Raw genomic sequence first — 19,030 nt, forward strand, 5'->3', positions numbered from 1 at the left:
ACCGGGCTTACCAAAATGTCCGACTCGGAGGCCTGTCACGGGCCAAATGCCCAGGTGCCGGCTGCCACGGTCATCCTACAAAAATGGTCAGGAATCACACAGCCCCAGTAAAGACGGTTGCCATCTCGGTGGAACCTCCAAATTGTCAAAGTTAGACTCAGGACTCACAGTTTGTCAGACCACTCTGTTTTATCAGCATAGCGCTCTGCTAATACACCCAGATAATGCGAGCACCATACAAGACACAAACTATCTTATTTATACAGATAAAAGGGGGGGAGCACTTAGCAAGATAACAAAGGAAGCAGAATCTGATAAGTTTACCTGGGCTAGCCATGCATATCTTATTTCCTTACTAACTATTACCAATCTTCTGTTAATGTTTCGCCATTAGCACCCTTGTTTATGCCTAATGTTTCTTTTCCTGGCACCTGTATTTCAACATTTCTTATTTCTGCTTAAAGGTGCATACAACATTTCTTTAATCCGTTCTTATTTTTACAATATAATTCATTCTACTTTCACACAAGCCGCAAACTAAAAAGGAGTGAGACATCAGACTGAAACAGCTCCTCATGGAGGCGGCCCTGACACTGCCACCTTCGGCACCGAGCGCTAGTCAGTCGGTGAGCAGAAGCGCCCCTACGGCACCGGATCGCACCGGTACGCCTAAAGACTCTCGGCACCGGCCGGCACCGGCACCGAAGTTGACTCCATGTCGCTCCCTCTCTCCAAGGTCGAAGAAGGCCAAGACTCCTGCTGCTTTGGCACCGCCCACGTCGCAGCCAGAGAGTGCGCCCAGATCGGACCGCCCAGCGCCGACACGCGCTGACACCCGCCGCGGCACCGACTAAATCGGCACCATTGATTCCAGTCCCACAAGGGCCGTCGAGTCCAGCACCTGATAACTCCCCGTCGCGTACCGCGGTAGAGCTCACCATACCATCCACACCAGAGGCGTTTTCAGCGGCGAGAGACTTAATCGCCTTAACGGACTCGGCACTGCCTCTACCTCCGGCACCGCTGGTGCGAGTAATCCAATCTCTTGGCAAGACGACCCTGACTAGATCACGGTCTGTCGGCACAGTGAACCGGCACCGCTCAAGATCGCTGTCCCGCAGATGCTCCAGGTCGAGACGACGCTCTTGTTCTCGATGCCGCTCGCAGTCCTGGCACCGTTCTCCTACACGGCACTGGTCAGACTCGCGGCACTGGTTGGACTCCCGCTCTCCACCTCACTATCCGCGGCACCGCTCCAGTTCTCGGCACCGATCCAGGCACCATACCTCTCGGAGCCGTTCATGCTGCAGGGACTCGAGATCTAGGTCGACCTCCCAGCACCGGTCTGGTCGCAGGTCCCGGTCTCGATCCCAGTACCGTTATGAATATCGGCACCAGTCCCCGTTAAAGAGGGGAGCGAGGTCCGTCGGAACCTCAGCCCAAGGTTTCTCTGCTCCTCCATGGCCATCCAGGCAGACATCAGTGTCCTCTCACACGGACAGTTATTACGACGAGGACCAAGATACGGAGGTGCCTACCTGGGTGTTCCAGGAGGTCCGGTCTCAGGACCCAGGACCTCACCAGTGGTCCTTTTGGACATCCTGGACGTACCATCAGGCCCAAGGTGCTCCATTGGTCCAGACCTGCTCCGCTTCCTCAGAGCATCGAGCCCCAGAGGCCACCATTAGCCGTCCCCCTCCAGCTGGGACAGAGGAGCAGATGATCCATCCACCAGGTTCCCCGGTACCACTGGAGCAGGAACCGACCCATGAGCAAGAGGCCATTCAGGACCCCCTGATCCCTGGCATTTCATCCTCTTCCTCTCCAGATGAGGGGGTGGCAGGGACCTCATCATCAGGGCTCCTGCCGATAGACCTCAGAGCCCATCAAGACCTCCTTAGGAGGGTAGCGCTCAACATCAGTCTTCCCGTAGAGGAAGTCCCAGAGGTCAAGGACCCAGTTGTGAGCATCCTGTTGGCGGATGCCCCCACTAGGGTGGCTTTGCCTTTCATCAAGACCATCCAGGCCACTGCTGACACCTTATGGCAGTCCCCAGCCTCCATCCCCCCTACAGCAAAGGGAGTCGAGAGGAAATAAATGGTACCCTACCGGGGGTACGAATACCTATATGTCCATCCTCCTCCCTCCTCATTAGTTGTCCAATCGGTCAACGAAAGGGAACGCCATGGCCAACGGGCGCCAGCCCCCAAATCAAAGGAGGCTAGGCGAATGGACTTACTGGGGCGCAAGGTATATTCGGCAGGCGCCCTTCAGCTCAGGGTGGCCAACCAGCAGGCTCTCCTGAGCCGTTATAATTACAACACCTGGGCGTAGGTGGGTAGATTCACAGAACTACTACCCCCGGACTCTCGCCAGGAATTTGCCGCATTCCTTGAATAAGGGAAGAGGGTGGCTAGAACCTCCCTCTAGGCTTCTCTCGACACGACCGAGTCGGCTGCGAACTCTGGCCTCAGGTATCATCCTGAGGTGTATCTCATGGCTACAGGTCTCCAGCCTGCCACCCGAGCTCCAATACACCATCCAGGATTTACCCTTTGATGGCAAGGGTCTGTTCTCTGAAAACAGAGGTTACAGAGTTTAAAGGACAACAGGGTCATCATGCGCTCGTTGGGCATGCATACGCCTGTGACCCAACGCAGACCCTTCTGGCCTCAGCCCCACCGGCCGTACTTTGTGCCCCGGCACAGACAAGACTTCAACAGAAGGCGCGGGCGGGGTGGCTGTAGACGCCAGTCTGGGCCCCAAGGGGATCAAATACGGCCCCCCAAAAGGACCTCCGGGGCCTAAGTCTACCTTTTGAAGGTACGCACGACAACGGCGTACCAGTTTCAGGACAGGATCCTTCTCCCTTCTCCAACCGCCTCTTCTACTTCCTCCCGGCGTGATCCCAATTGACCTCAGACATCTGGGTCCTACGCATGGTGAAACAAGGATACCACCTCCAACTTGTTTCAACCCTGCCTTCCCACCCCCCAACCCAGTCTCTCTTCAGGGACCCCTCTCACGAGCAAGTCCTCTTACAAGAGGTACAGTCTCTCCTCGCCGCAGGAGCAATAGAGGAGGTACCACCAGATGAGAAGGAAAAAGGGTTTTACTCCCGCTACTTTCTGATCCCCAAGTCCAAGGGAGACCTCTAGCCTATCCTAGACCTGCGAGGCCTCAACAACTTTATGGTCAAGTTGAAGTTCCACATGGTCTCCCTGGGGACTATTGTCCCGTCCTTGGATCCTGGGGACTGGTATGCCGCCCTCGACATGAAGGACGCATACTTCCACATCACCATCTTCCCTCCACACAGGAGGTATCTTCGCTTTGTGGCCAATCACCAGCACTTCCAATTCACGGTCCTCCCCTTTGGCCTCTCCACGGCCCCAAGGGTGTTTACGAAGTGTATGGCCGTCATCGACGCCCACCTCCGCCGGCAGCAGATACATGTATTCCTGTATCTGGACGACTGGCTCATCAAAGGAACCTCCCAGACTCAGGTCAAACAGCACGTGGGCATAATCACGGACCTATTCTCCCGGTTGGGGCTGCTCCTCAATGCGGAAAAGTCCACACTGGTTCCCACACAAAGGCTGGACTTCATAGGGGCAACCCTGGACTCCACTCGAGCCAGGGCCTACCTACCTCCGCCACGTTTCCAGACGATCATGGCGATCATTCGAGGTCTGCAGAACTCCCCGACCACCTCGGTTCGCGCGTGTCTCGGCCTACTAGGCCACGTGGCCGCCTGTACTTATGTGACCAAATATGCCAGGCTCTGCCTCTGGCCCTTTCAAACGTGGCTCACTTCGGTCTACCGTCTGGGCAGGGACCCAATAGACACTCTCGTGACCGTTCCCCCGAGCATCTTACACTCCCTCGACTGGTGGCTAACTCCCTCCCTCGTATGTGCAGGGCTACCGTTCCATCCACCACAGCCCTCGCTGTTCCTGATGACAGATGCGTCATCTCTCGGTTGGGGGGCTCACTTCGGTCACCTTCGTACCCAGGGCCTTTGGTCATCGCAGGAGCTGAAGCTCCACATAAACGTCTGAGAGCTGAGAGCAGTCCGCCTCGCGTGCCAGGCGTTTCAGCAACATCTTCACGGCCGTTGTGTCTCGGTGTTTACAGACAACACAACGGCCATGTATTATATCAACAAACAGGAAGGGACTCGCTCTTCTCCCCTGTGTCAAGAGACCATTCAACTCTGGGACTTCTGCATAGCCCACTCAATAGACCTGGTAGAGTCCTTTCTCCCAGGGGTTCAGAACACTCTGGTGGATCAGCTGAGCAGATCCTTCCTCTGTCACGAATGGTCGATAAGACCAGACGTTATTCATTCCATCTTCCAGAGGTGGGGTTTTCCCCTCATAGACCTGTTCGCCTCTCGCATGAACAGGAAATGCCGAGCGTTCTGCTCCTTCCAGGGTCTTTCACCGGGATCGATCACGTACGCATTCCTCATGTCGTGGAGGCACCACCTGCTCTATGCCTTCCCACCGTTCCCTCTGGTTCACAAGGTCCTAATAAAACTCCGCAGGGACGGGCGCATCTAATCCTGATTGCGCCAGCGTGGCCCAGACGGCACTGGTACACTACACTGCTCAACCTGTCCATGGCCAGCCCAGTTACCCTGCCACTCCTTCCAGACCTCATAACGCAGGACCACGGCAGTCTTCACCACCCAGACCTGCAGGTCCTTCACCTCACGGCATGGCTTCTGCATGGCTGAACAGATTGGAGTTACACTGTTCCGCTCCGGTACAGCATATTCTCCTAAGTAGCAGAAAGCCTTCCACTCGGTCAATGTACCTGGCCAAGTGGAAACGTTTCTCCTGCTGGTGTACAACGCAGAATGTTACTCCTTCTGAGGTCTCGATCCCCGCTGTTTTGGACTACCTCTGGTCTCTTAAGCAACAGGGCCTGGCGATATCTTCTCTGAGGGTGCACTTGGCGGCTATCTCCACATTCCATCCTGGAGAAAGTGGCCCCTCCGTGTTTCCCACCCTTATTACCTAGATGTCTAGGGCCTGCGACCCCACCCCCGTACGCCCCTGCCCCGCTGGGATCTCAACTTGTCTAAGCAGAACTTATGCATCCGCCATTTGAGCCTTGGCGGATTGCTTGCTCCTATCTGTCGTGGAAGCGGTTCTTCTAGTGGCCATTAATTGGCAGAAGAGGTCCGAATTCAGAGTGCTTACGGTGGACACCTTCACTGCGTCTTTCACAAGACAAGGTACCATGTGCGACGTCATCCGCGTTCCTCCCTAAGGTAGTGTCGGCTTCCATACAACCAGCGATTTCCTCCGGCTTCTTATATGAGCCTCAACTCTTCTCGAGGGAGCGCCAGTTAACTCTTAGATGTCCGTACGGGGCGCTCGCTTTTTATCTATGAGCGGACAAAACCTTTCGGAAATCGCCCCCGACTAGTTAATGGAGTCATCTGCGACGGATGAAGGTCTACCCAGTCTTCGCAGAGGATCTCTCTTGGGTAGCAGCGTGCTAACACATGCTATGACTGGTCATGTCTTTCGGGCCATCTACTGCTCTTCTACTAGAGCTTAGCTTCATCACGCCCTTCCTGGCCAGTCACTCATCAAGGAGATTATGTGCACAGCGACCTGGTCATCGGTCCACACATTTGCTTGCACTATGCCTCTGGACATCAATCTAGAGATGATGCAGCCTTTGGTAGTTGGTTTGCATTGCGTGCCACATCTCATTCCGACCCTCCGCCTAGGTCAGGCTTGGCAATACGCTAATGGAATGGATATGAGCAACTGCTCGAACGAAGAAAGACAGTTACTCACCTTTGGTGTAACGGTTGTTTTTCCGGTAGATGTGTTTGCTATATCCATTACAACCACCTTTCCCCACTGTCGGAAGTACCGGCAGAGGAATGAAGGGTGGCGGGTCAGCTGGGGTATGTAATCCGGTTTCCCATGCGGCGCCACCAGGGGGCGCCCAGCCGACCCGCCGAGTGTTGCTAGGGTAAAAAGTCTTCCGACGAATATGCACGCGGTGCGTGCACACCTAACTGGAATGGATATGAGCAACACATCTCAAAGAACAACAGTTACAAAGGTGAGTAACCATCTTTTTTATATTATTTTATTTTTGAATGCAGTTATTTTTTGTACATAATTCTACATTTGTAAGTTCAACTTTCATGATAGAGATTGCAGTACAGTACTTGTATGAGGTGAATTGAAAAATACTATTTCTTTTGTTTTTTACAATATAAATATTTGTAATAAAAATATAAAGTGAGCACTGTACACTTAGTATTTTGTGTTGTAATTGAAATTAATTAATTAATTAAAAACGTAGAAAACACCCGTAATATTTAAATAAATGGTATTCTATTGCTGTTGAAAAGTGTGATTAATTGCAATTAATTTTTTTAATCGCTTGGCAGCCCAATTTTGATTTGTCTGTTTGAAATGACTTTTTGTTTCTATTTTTTTTGTTTTATATTCTGCATTATATTATAACATTTTAAAATGTCAAAATGAATATGTAACGAATTTTCTTTCGCAAAGTATTTTGAAATGTTCAGGTTTTGTTCCGAATTGGAATGCAAACAGAAATTGAAATCCCAAACTCCTCTGTGAAATGGAATTTGCATTCCTTTCCCCAGCTCTGTTTAAAACATTTCCTATTCCAGTACATTTCAGAGGGCCTAATCTCCAGTTGCCAGGTAGGCAAGTGTTTGCATTCCTGCTGAGCAAGTACCACCTAGCTTGATAAGTGCACGCTTAGCTATGTAAATATACAAATGTTGATTTGCATATCTGTAGCCATATGTGTGGTTTTCCATATACAGAAAAGTTTCGATGTGTTTGTGTCCCTCACATGTCTTTCTAGGCCAGTGTGCCTGGTCTGGGTCTGAAAATCGGACCCAAAAGTTCCAATAATGTATCTGATAGAGAATGGTTTAAAAAAAATTATAGGAATCATATGAAAAAAAAATTCCTCCTCAGTGAGAGAGACGGATCTCCAATGTGTATTACTGAAGTGAACATACCCTCCAATCTGATTTTTCATCTCTCTTCCCGTCCAGGTTCTGTAAAGTTTATTTCTAAAATGAAGCCAATGACCAGGAACCTTCAGATAAGATCTAAATCTGATGTAGCATCTTGTCCAGTCATTCAAACCCCTAATTTTATTGTGACAACAATTTAGGCCACCCACTTGGGTGAACTGGTGAATGCCCTTTCTAACCATTAGATTTTATTGGTGTCCAGAGGATTTCCAAAAAAGAGAATGAAGAAAATTACAGCAAATAGATAGTTTAGAAAGGCAAAAAAAGAGATCTGCTGGTATTAGTAACTTTCCTTCATCCTAGAATACTTTTGAGAATAAATTGCATTCTCAAGTTATAATGTAATATGGAAGCTGCTTTTTAGGTCTTATGTACTAGGTTACATTATATAGTATGATTTCTTGAGACGCATCTACGATAGTAATTTTATTGTTTCTGCATGCAGTCTGATGATTTCAGTGAGTATGAAATAACAAAAATAAAAGAAGAAATCACTGGACTGAGAAACAATCTTATTCAGGAAATATACAATGAACAAGAAGAATATGTAAGTATCAGTTTATGTAAGCAACTTAAACTGTGTAGTTGTATGAACCATATTTACATTTCAATTGCTTTATTATATACATTCATTCTCAGTAAAATCTAAAGGATGAATGTTACAATACTGAAAGGAAAGACTAAAGGCACACTCATATTCAAGTATCAGAGGGGTAGCTGTGTTGGTCTGGATCTGTAAAAAGTGAGAGTCCTGTGGCACCTTATAGATTAACAGAAGTATTGGAGCATAAGTTTTTGTGGGTGAATACCCACTTCGTCAGATGCTCATATTCAGTAAAACCTCTGAAATGAAATAGTACTCTCCAAGGTGGAGAGAGATAATCATCCATTTTCCTCTTTTCCACTGGATACACCTTTTTTCAAAATGAATGATAGAGGAAAATCTGGAAGTATGAGCCCCAGTCCCCTCACCAGAGCAGTAGGAAGATGATTAGCACAGTTGCTGAAGAAAGCCTTTATCCATGTTATATGGGGGATAAGATCAGGGCAGTGAAGAGGGAGGTCCTTCCTCCAAGTTGAAGGCAAGACTGACACCAGTGATCTCCCACTTCCTAAATACTCTGCATGGAGGGAGGATTCCAGAATCCATGTCCACTTCTCTTTAGAAGTAGAAAGGGGGAGAGCAGGAACAGGACCTTTGGTAATGCAGTGCTGGGCATGAGTTACAGTAATGCCTAAATGTTACGGGTTTGTGGGGTAGCTGGAGGTGGCAAGAGCTGTGGCCTGTTTCACCAACTCTAAGGTTTGGCCGCCTTGCTTCTGATTTCCCCTGATTGCTCCTGCTGAGGTTGGGCTGCCTCTGGGGGTGGTTCTGGGATTCCCCTCTCTTTGTCCTTTGACCCACTTTCAGGTTGGGGAAGGAGAGGAGAGTAAGTAGAAACTTTTCTCCAGCTGCCTTCTCCTGGCTACTTTGACGAGAAAGGAGGTGGATTATATTTTTTTAAGGGATGGATGTTTCCAGTAGTCCCTAAAATTACCACACAAACTCTATTTTTAAAAATACATCCAAATGGGCTGTTATAGTACTGTTGCTGTGAAAAAGTGAAAGCCAGTTGCATTCTGAGTGACTTAACTGGAAGAAGGTAGGTTCTGCTCTTTGAATTTTCAGAAATCGATGTTTTGTGGACATACAGCCCGCACTTCAGTTAATGTATTTTCTGGTATATACTTGTACGTATTGCATGCGGAGGCGGTCGCATTGATGAATGTATCCCGAATTCAGGAGACGCTTACTTACCTGGTGCAGAAATGGTTCCCTGAGCTACCACTCCTTCACCCAGAAGCAGGAATTCTGAATTATATGGTAAGAAGCCCCTGCTGTGTTTCTAAGGGCAGGGAACTGAGAGTATGTATTTGAGAGTAGGGGAAGTAGCTTCATTAAATATACCATAAAGCAAGAGATGCCAAAGATTCTAGTAAGTGATGAAGTCTTTAAGGGCAGGAGTCCGATTACAAGTTTAACAACTGAAAATATTGTCATGGCTCAAATGAAAGCTTTAAACAAGTGAGAGATTTCATTATTCACATCCCAGAGAGACTTCTCTCTCACACACACTTGCAGTGTCACCCATTCATGCCAGTAACTAGAAAATAAATTCCAATATGGTATCCAGATTTCAGTGGAATTATACATTCAGCTTTACTGGTCATGTTATGGTTTAATTCACCAACACTAACACCTAAATGCTGGCCCAGCATGAAATGCTAAGACTGGCTGTGTCTGGGGCAGGGTGAAGGGAGGAGAAAACAAAAACCATGTATTATACGTGTCAGGAGCTCAGGTTTTTAATGTCTATGAAGTAGATGGGCGGTCAGTGGCTCGTATATGACATTGACATATTAAATCCAAATTATGTGTATTGAAGGAATGAAGGTCAAGTTAACATGTTTAACACCAGGGGGGCGGGCAGAGAATCACCGAATGGAAACTTTCTCTTTATTTTAAAAAAGAGTACTTAATTTAAGCCTAAATTTGAATTTACTTACATTATGGTAAGTGTCCTGCATTATCAGTAGTGGTTGATAAATATTAAGCATTCAGCAATATGCAGTGTCTGGATTATTAAACTAGTTAGTGGCATTTCGGTTGTGTTTGCATGTGTGTGCTCCAGAACTCTGGTGGACTTCTGGCAGTCAGCTTAGAACGGGATCTTCTTGATGCTGAACCTCTTAAGGAATTGAGCACGAAGCACCCATTAGTGTGTTCAGAAGTTCAAGAACAGAAGGTTCTTTTAAAGGTAATTTTCTGTCACTGACTTCCAATTCTTAGCTGTATGTGGAGCTCTCTTGGTAACTTACTGAGTATATTGGTCTGCTTGAACTCAGTAACTGCTTCTTTACTACTTTCAATAGGACCCTTGTAAATGCTAATAATTCGGCTAGGCTCTTGGATCACTACCAAAGCAATGTTATTTTTTTTGCTGTTTGTCTCCATCTCTCTTCTCCTCTTTCACTTCTCTGGGGGCAGCTGCAAGCATGTCCCTTCCTTTTGCTGACTGCCATTCCTGTGCGTCAGTGGGTCCTACTCTTACTGGCTATCACTCCCTGTTCCTGGTGCATTCAGTCTCCATCCTACTCATCCTGACATCTTCCCTAATGATTCCCAGGGGTCTCCTCTGCTTTCCACTGCCACACTTCCCCTCCTACCCACCAGCTTTCAGGAGATTAAGAAGTATGACGTTAATGGTAGAACAATGTAAACCTGTGGTGGGCAACCTACAGCCCATCAGGGTAATCCACTGGTGGGCTGCGAGACCGTTTGTTTACATTGACAGTCCGCAGACACGGCCTCCTGCAGCTTCCAGTCGCCGCGGTTCACTGTTCCCAGCTAATGGAAGCTGAGGGAAGCAGCGCGGGCTGCAAGGACATGCTGGCCGCTGCTTCTCAAAGCTCGTATTGTCCTGGAACGGTGAACCGTGGCCAGTGGGAACTGCGGGCAGTTGTGCCTGTGGACAGTCAATGTAAACAAATTGTCTCATGTCCTGCCAGCGGATTACCCTGATGGGCCTCAGGTTGCCCACCACTGGTGTAAACACTGCTTGTTAACTTGGCTATGATACTGTTCAGGCAATGAGAACACTGGACTTGTATTGGTAGTCCAACACTTTAAACGTTCACAAAGAAAATTTGGGACTGATCTCTCAGCTCCTAGGCTGAGCATTATAATTCAATATAACAGAAGGTCACTCAATAGAATTTGTCATGTAATTGTTCATAAAAATGAAATATAGTAATTCCACATAAACAACGTTAATTTAGGAATCAGCTGAAAATTCTTTGTTTTGAGGGCTATGCGGTAGATGTGAGCACCGAGGCAAAAGTGATAGAAAGAACAGCCGGATATCACAGAGCTTGGAGTGAATTTAAGGAGAAATCTGGATTATTACAGTTGATGTTCCTTTTTTTGTGCAAGGTAAGTTCTAGATTGACATCCTTTTTTGATTGCTATTTTTCATCTAAAAGAATCATAATTTGTTACAGCTTTTTGTTTTTTAACCAAAGCTTTGGATAAAAAAACTTCCATGCAGATCTTATGTAAAAAAATCAAATGAAATTGATTTGGTTTAATGAGGACTTAATATGCGCTAAATATGTAATAAAGTTAATTTTGCAGTAAATAGATATTTTAACTGCAATCCCCTTCTTTATCAGTCTATTATCTGTGGGTTTTTTTGTTTAAGTCTGATCCTTTGGTATATCTGATGGTCCCATACTACCCAGGAGCGAGTCTAGGAGCACTGCAAGCTAGTACACCTTTAACTTCAGAAGTAAGTAATAGAGTAATTTGTTCAAAATTTCAGCAAAGTTTTTTTTAACAAATATTTAAACCAACTTGATCCTCTTTTCTCTTATTTCACCTTTTTGTTTGCTGCCCAGTAATGTGGCAGTATAACTTGCATTCATGGTTGATGAGTGATAAAATCCTGCAAAGGAAAATGGCAGTTTGTGTTTTTATGAATACCTCAATTTAGTGTCCAGTCACTGGGGCTGGGATTTTCAAACGACCCTGGGGGTGGGGATCTTACTCACTTACGCTCCTTTGAACATTCCAGCCTTTGTTGTTGTTGCTATCCTTTGAAAAATATTGGCAAGCAAATTTTAAAATACTGTGATCATGATTACTCTTGTCTGAGTTTTCATCCTATCATTTTCTTTCCTACCTGTCCTTCCTTCAAATGGCTTGTTTACAGTTGAAAGTCATTTGTCTGCATAGCCTTCTTTTTAAATAAATGGTCATAAGTTTTGTGAATGGCTTTTTCTCTTGCATTGCTTGTCAGGACAGAGCCAGTTATGAATCCACGTATCCAAATGGATATTTACATTTGTGTTTTCAAAATGATTAATCCAGGTGTGACTGGGTTCTTTTTTGACTGGCTCTGCAACTCTTTAGAATCTTACTAAGTGTCGTGTAGTTTCCCATTCAGAATACTTGCAATGGTTCTGCACTGGAAACATGCTGAGTTTTTTCTTTTGGCTCTTTCAGTTTTTAAAAATGTTTATTTTCATCAGGAAATATTGAAAGTGATGGAAGGAGTGGCACGTGGTCTGCATACGCTGCACAAAGCTAATATAGTTCATGGATCTCTGCATACAAATAATGTGTTTGCTGTGAATCGAAAAGAAGGAATAGTTGGAGACTTTGACTTCACCAAATCAGTGGTAAAATATTTTTTGAAATATATTCAAGGATTTCCTTAATCTCACTCAGAATTCTGCATTATGAGTTGTATCATGAATGCCTTTGCTATTTTTTTGGTATCCCTTATTGTGAAAATATAAAGGTAGATTTTATTGACAAATTCATCATTTGCCAGTGTATTTTGAATACTACTTCAAATGTGAAAGCATGCCAGAAGTGGGCAAACTACGGGCTGTGGGCCACATCCATACCACAGGACCCTCCTACCCGGCCCCTAAGCTTCTGCTCTGGGAGGCTAGCCCCCAGCCCCTCCCCTGCAGTTCCCCCTCCCCTGCAGCCTCAGCTCACTGTGATGCCAGCACAATGCTTTGGGAGGCAGGGGTTTGAGCTCTTGCCAGGCAACACAGCTGCCGAGCTGCAGCCTGACCTAGTGCTCTGTGCTGCGTGGTGGCGTGGCTGGCTCCAGTTGGGCGGCATGGCTGCCTGTCCTGGTGCTCTGGGTGGTCTGGCTGTAGTGCCGCCAACCCCGAGTGCTCCAGACAGTGCAGTGAGGAGGGGGCAGGGAGCAGCAGGGATTGCATAAAGGGCTGGGGAGTTCAGGGTGGTGGTAAGGGGGTGGGAGTGTGGATAGGGGTCAGGGTGGTCAGAGGGCAGGGAACGGGGAGGGGGTTGAATGGGAGCAAGTGTCCCGGGGGGCAGTCAGGAAGGAGAGGAGGAGTTGGATGGGGCGGTGGGGGGCAGTCAGGGCGGAGGGTCTGGGGGCGGTCGGGACAGGGAGGGGTGGATGAGGCAGGAATCCTGGGCGGGGCTGTCGGGGGACAAGAAGTGGAGGGGGGTCACATGGGGGCAGGGGCCAGACCACGCCTGCTGGTTGGAGAGGCACGGCATCCCCTAACTGGCCCTCCATACAATTTCAGAAACCCAGTGTGTCCCTCAGGCCAAAAAGTTTGCTTGCCCCTAGTGCATGCAATGATTCTGAATAATTCCAAGATAGTGTTATAAGTACTGGTGTAATAAGTTTCTGTAGGCACTATAACCTGAAAAAATACGATCTTTACTGAGTATGGCCCTGGTTCAGCAAAGCAGTAAACAAAAGAACATGGGTATTGTTGTATTGGGTCAGCCTTGTCCAGGTCTAGGTTTGTCTAGTCCAGTCTCCAACAGTGGCAGCTAAATTCTCTGAAGATTGTGTCTGCGCTGAGCATGTTCCATCCATGGGCCTCAGGGGCTGGTCAGGACTTTCTCTGCAGTTGCTCCTCCTGGCAGTCATGGAGTGCGGTTGTGCTGGGCACAAGAACTGAGAGCAGGAAGTGTCTCTGGTGTACTCTAGGTAATCCTGGAGTCCAGGCAGGCAGCGAGGAGGAGGAGGAGAGATGCAACTGACTCAGATGTGGACCTGAGACAGAAAAATCAGGACGTCTGACAGAATTGAGACTAGAACCTAGTTCTTCTGAGTCCCAGTCCAGTGCTTTACTGCAAGCCCCACCTTCCTTCTCTGGGCTGAGAGGGAATGCTGCCCCTCTAGAGTTATGTACAATAAGGCAGCCAGCTGGATATCTTTACATACCTCTTTAAATTTCTGCAGATTACATTTTTGATAAGTGGGTCCTGTGTTCTGTAGTCTGTTAATATGCTTTGTGGTTACCTACCCTTTGTTCTGGAGTTGTATGTAGCTATCAAAGTTCTGTCTTTGTATAGAATGGCTTAGAGAAACACTGGAGAACAGTAACTTCTCAAATGTCCTTTATTTCAACCATAACATCACAGTCTGTGTTTCTCCTGGTACTGGAGTATCTTTTCATGTGTAGATTTTGGTATTAGAATTGTTATTTTTCATGACGTGTGAGCAAGAACCAGATAGTCCTGTGTTTTAAGAGTGATGCTTCATTGCCTTTATTCCACCTCTGCTCCATTTTTGGTGGTAGGAGGCCTTTACAATCCCCTGTTTGGGCTGTCATTGAAGGAAAAAAATGTAAGGCAAAGGTGTTCATGTGAGATCGTGGGGAATGGGAAAGAAAGCTCATTTTACCATACTGCCAGTTTGGCTTACAATTGCTGATTGTAATATTGTCCCTTCTAGGATCAACGTGCCTCTGCAAACTCTATGGTAGTGGGTAACTTGAACTTAATTTCACCTGAATTGAGAATGGGACACCTGGCATCTCCATCATCTGACATGTATGCCTATGGGTGCCTTCTATTCTGGGTACGTTACTGCCTATGAAAATGACGTTTTGTTAATATCATGAAAATATAGTAGGCATTATAAATAGCAATAAATGTTATGTCCCTTTTCTGTTTAAACTTATCCTATTGTAATGAATGCTCGTATTTTAAATTGAGTGCTGTGAGCAGAGGGAATGGGAATTAGGTCTGTGAGCAGAAGAATGCATTTTTCAATACAATTTATAGTGTGCCTTGTCTCCCTAAACAGCAGCACTTAATAAAATGAGGCTTTTGTTCTGTGCACTGCAGCTTGTCAGTACTATTATATTTCTTATCCTTTCTGTGTAAGCTGCTTTCTCTAGCTTCATCTTCAGGTCAGTAGATAGTTGCCTTCATTTTCCATCCCTCCTGTGATCTGAATCAAGAATGGGATTGTCAGGTGCTCTTTTTCCTTAAGTAGCACTTGAATGTCCATTCCAGCTGTGGTATCAAGTCAAGGAAGAGAAAATGCCCCATTTTCAGTTAGTTACTGGGTTATGTTAGGTAATATGCGCTGCTGTAACTCATGCTGCCCAGATTCATCTTGGTTTTCTGTTGCTTTACTTCTGTTCCCCTTCGCTTAGGATTCTAAGAACATAAATATGGCAGTTGTAGAGTGTAGCAAGCTGCCAACTCATGGGAGCAGCGCCTCCTGCTAGTCAATCTGGGAATTAGCTCATCCAGCTCAGGAGCGCCCTCTTCTGGCCGATTTCTTCTCTGCCTTTACCTGCTCATCTGCAGTCCCTTTATCTCCTCCAGTTCAGGCACTGCGTCCCTCCTGGACCACAGTGCCCCTTACCTTGGGGTACTGCCGCCCCGGCAGTGTCCCCAGTATCTCGGTCTCCCCTCCTCAGGGGAACTCCAACCTCCCTATACCCATCTTGCCTCAGTGGCTACTGCCAGTCATCATCTAGGCCCTTCTCTGAGGGGCAAACTGCAGTCTGTAATGGCCACTCATCACTGGCAAGGGGGTTGGACCTACTGCCTTTCTAGCCCCAGCTGCCTCCTTGAAGCCCTAGTACCTCCCCTGGCCTTTAGCAAGGCTTCAGCCTGGGGACTCAGCAGGCCAGAGCTCCTCAGCTCTGCCTGCCCTTCCCCTGCCCTCTCTGCCTCAGGTACCCTGCCTGGTCTCCCAGGCAGCCTGGTCCTCTCTGCTCCCCAGCTGGAGCAAGAATCTCTACCAGGCAGCTAGGTCCTTCTTGCTCCACTGCTGGAGCAAAACTCTCATGGCTCCTTACTCACAGCCTTCTTATCAGGGCCAGCTGTGCCCTGATTGAACTGGCCACACCCGTGGCCAAGTCCCCGGCCAGCCTCCCTAAGCTGCTCTCACTCCTTTTATCCCAGGAGCGTGGTAACCACCTCGTTACACAGAGATAAGTTTGTGCAAAATTCTAATTTAGAGAGGCTCTGTCATAAGGGTCAGTATTATGAATATGGGAATTTGGAGAAATGCCTAGGAAGCAGGGGTGGAGAACACAGTGTAGCTGTGCCCAGCAGTCTACCACAGAAGCTCTCTAGAATTTTTAATAAAATTTTTATTCCTGTCTCTTTCACTGATTTGCTGTTTAATGAGAACCCCAAGATCATTACATGGTGTCAGAAGTGCCCTATGAAAAGGAGACTGTAGTAATTATGAGGCTTACTCTTGTGTTTGAAACAGAAAGGGGAACATGCGGAGCAGCAAGCAGAGAAGAACAAATGTTATTGTATGTATTTTTATGAGCACAAAAGTAGCTCTACTAGCTTAAGAAGGGAAGAGTGCCCAAAATAGATGTGTTGCAACCTCCATCCAGTCTGCAGTTGATGGGCAAATGCTTCAGAGAACTGAAAAAAATTCCGACAGAGATTTGAATTGTGCTTAAGCAGCCATAGAGGCAGAGGAAAAGTATTATAAAGTGAAATCATCAGTCTTTTTAATGATGTTGGTGAGGATGCTTTGGATATTCGTAACAACTTTAAGTTTGAAGAAGGTGAAAGCATGAAATTGAATAAAATTGAGGAACATTGCATGCCAAAAAGGAATGAGATCTTTGAGAGAGACACATTTTTTACATGCATGCAAAAACCTGGTAATATCATACAGCAATATATGACAGAATTAAGGAGATTCAGTAAGACCTCTGACTTTGGTGAGCTGACAGAGTTTCTGGTCAGAGATCAAATAATTTGTGGCGTTCAAGACAATGTGTTCAGAGAGAGAGAGAGCTCCGTGAAGTAGATATAACTTTAGGAAAAGGTCTCCAGATATGCAGAGTAGCAGAAACTATGAAAATGGAAACCAAAGAACTGAATTCACATTTGCACTCTGTGATAAACTCAGTGCTGAGCTCACAAGGATGGAAGCAATGCAAGTAATACAAAAAATTGAAGAGCGAGTGGAATGGGTAAGCTCCCTAGTTATTGTGGAGAAAAATAATGGCAAGCTGCACATATGCTTAAGTCCAAGAGACGTCAATAAAGCTATAAAAAGAGAACATTTCAAACAGGGCCATCCCTAGAGATTGTGATACCCTACGCAGCCCCACTGTGTGGGAGCCGGCCCTGGAGCAGCCGGTGCAGGAAGGCATCAGGGGTTGGGCCCACCCCCGCACTCACGGGGCAGCCGGAAGTCGAGTGGCCCAGCCCCAGCCTGCTCCATTCTGCTCCCTAGGCTCCCAGGTTTTGGGGGGAAAGGGGGAACCACTCCCCAGCACTCACCAGTGGCGCTGCTAGGAGCCGGCAGAACGGAGCACGCTGGAGCCAGGTTGCTCTGCATCCCACCACTCGGTGAGTGCAGGGCAGGCCCGACCCCTGCTGCAGCCCCCCAGGATGCATAGCTCAGAGGGTGGGGTTTGTGGGGGGAAGGGACGGAGTGGGGGCTGGACAGGAGCGGGGCGGGGGCTGAGGGGAAGGGGCGGGGCAGGGGCGGAGGCAGCTTTCCTGGGCCCTGCTGTGCGCAGCCCACGAGGGGCCGGCTTAGCCGTCTGGGGGATTGGGCTGGCTGCTGGAGCTGGACGCAATTTGGTGCCCCAAATTTCCTGGTGCCCTACACAACTGCGTAGTTTGTGTATGGGTAGGGACGACCCTGATTTCAAACTACCAACCAGATAAGAGGTTATGCTTCAGTTTGCAAGTGCATGATATTTCAATAAATTGGATGCATCCTCAGAATTTTGGCAGCTAAAATTAACTGAAGGAAACTCAAAGCTATGCACATTTTATACCCAATTTGGAAGATACAGATTCTTACACTCACTCTTCAGCATAGCTTCAGTGCCAGAAGTGTACCACAAAACCATACATATGATCTGTGAATGTATTAATGATGTTGACACCGCAGTAGATGGCGCCATCATCTGGGACTCAAAGAGGATGATGATTGTAGACTTCAGGAACTCTTGGTTGCAACTAGAGCTGCTAAATTGAAACTAAATAGGGAGAAATGTGTTTTATGGGTTTAGGAGTTACAGAACTGACTTTTGTTGTAGATATTTTTTCCAATGAAGGTGTAAAACCTGATGATAAGATTTCAGCCACTGAAAGGATACCTCCTCCCCAGTCAAAGAAAGATGTCCAACAGTTCCTGGGAATGATTAATTGTCTTGTAAAATTCATACTTAATCTGTCTACAAAAGCAGCAGCTTTGAGGAAACACCCAGAAAAGCAAGAATGGTACTGGCGTGCACAACAGGAGAAATCTGGGAAGGCTTGAAACAACAGCTGATGCACGAACCTGTGATGAAGTTCTACGCACCAGGCAGGCTTATTAAAATTTCAGCAGATGCTTCACAGTCTGGGTTAGATGCAGTGATTTTACAGAACCAAGAGGACTGTTTGCAGTCAGTAGCATAGACATCCAAATCACTGGCTGATTCAAAAACAAGATATGTACAGATTGAGAAGGAGCTTTTAGGAATATTGTTTACCTGTGAAAGAGTCAATCAATATATTTGTGGCTAGACAGTGGTTGTTGAAATGGACTCACCCCTATTAGTATTATTTGACAAACGACTAAATGGCTGTACCTTAAGGCTTTAAAGAATGATGATAAAGCCAAAAAGTATAATTTGGTTGTAGCCTACATGCTTGGTAAATGCATGTTCATTGCAGATGCACTTTCCAGAGCAGTAACTCCCACTACTAAATTAGAGAGGACCTTGGAGATAGAGATGCAAGCCTATGTAGATTCAGTTTGTAAAGTCAGTTCCCTTAGGTAACAAGAAACTGCAACAGATAACAGGGGAAACAGAGAAAGATGAATCACTGGGGATCCTTTTAAGAAGTTATCATTATAGGGTGGTTTGAAGCAGGGTGGATTTGATTTAAATCACTAGTCAGGAAGACTCGATTTAATCGTGAATTTCTACATAAAAGTACATTATTGTTGGTTGTTTTAACCTTAATATATATTCTTCACAACTCAGGCCAGGTCTACACTGCAACTTTAAATCGGTTTAATGGCCGATATACCGATTTAACACTGTACCCGTTCACACGATGTCGTCATTAATATCGAGTTAAACGGCTCCTTAAATCGATTTCGGAACTCCTCCCAGACGAGAGGAGTAGCGCTAAATTCGATAGTGATAACT

At 46.8% G+C, this 19,030-nt stretch overlaps 1 protein-coding gene across 1 annotated transcript in view; it reads left to right on the top strand.

Moving 5' to 3' along the window:
* The window catches only part of STK31 (serine/threonine kinase 31), a 116,566-nt gene that overhangs the window by 69,704 nt on the left and 27,832 nt on the right, over positions 1–19,030 (top strand). The window contains exons 15-21 of the mRNA XM_032773865.1: positions 7,500–7,601; positions 8,838–8,918; positions 9,727–9,852; positions 10,902–11,027; positions 11,296–11,382; positions 12,125–12,274; positions 14,335–14,460. Coding sequence (XP_032629756.1) covers positions 7,500–7,601; positions 8,838–8,918; positions 9,727–9,852; positions 10,902–11,027; positions 11,296–11,382; positions 12,125–12,274; positions 14,335–14,460 — 798 coding nt within the window. The remainder of the gene's footprint in view (positions 1–7,499; positions 7,602–8,837; positions 8,919–9,726; positions 9,853–10,901; positions 11,028–11,295; positions 11,383–12,124; positions 12,275–14,334; positions 14,461–19,030) is intronic.

Source organism: Chelonoidis abingdonii, chromosome 2 (assembly GCF_003597395.2).
Source record: "Chelonoidis abingdonii isolate Lonesome George chromosome 2, CheloAbing_2.0, whole genome shotgun sequence".
NCBI lineage: Eukaryota > Metazoa > Chordata > Testudines > Testudinidae > Chelonoidis > Chelonoidis abingdonii.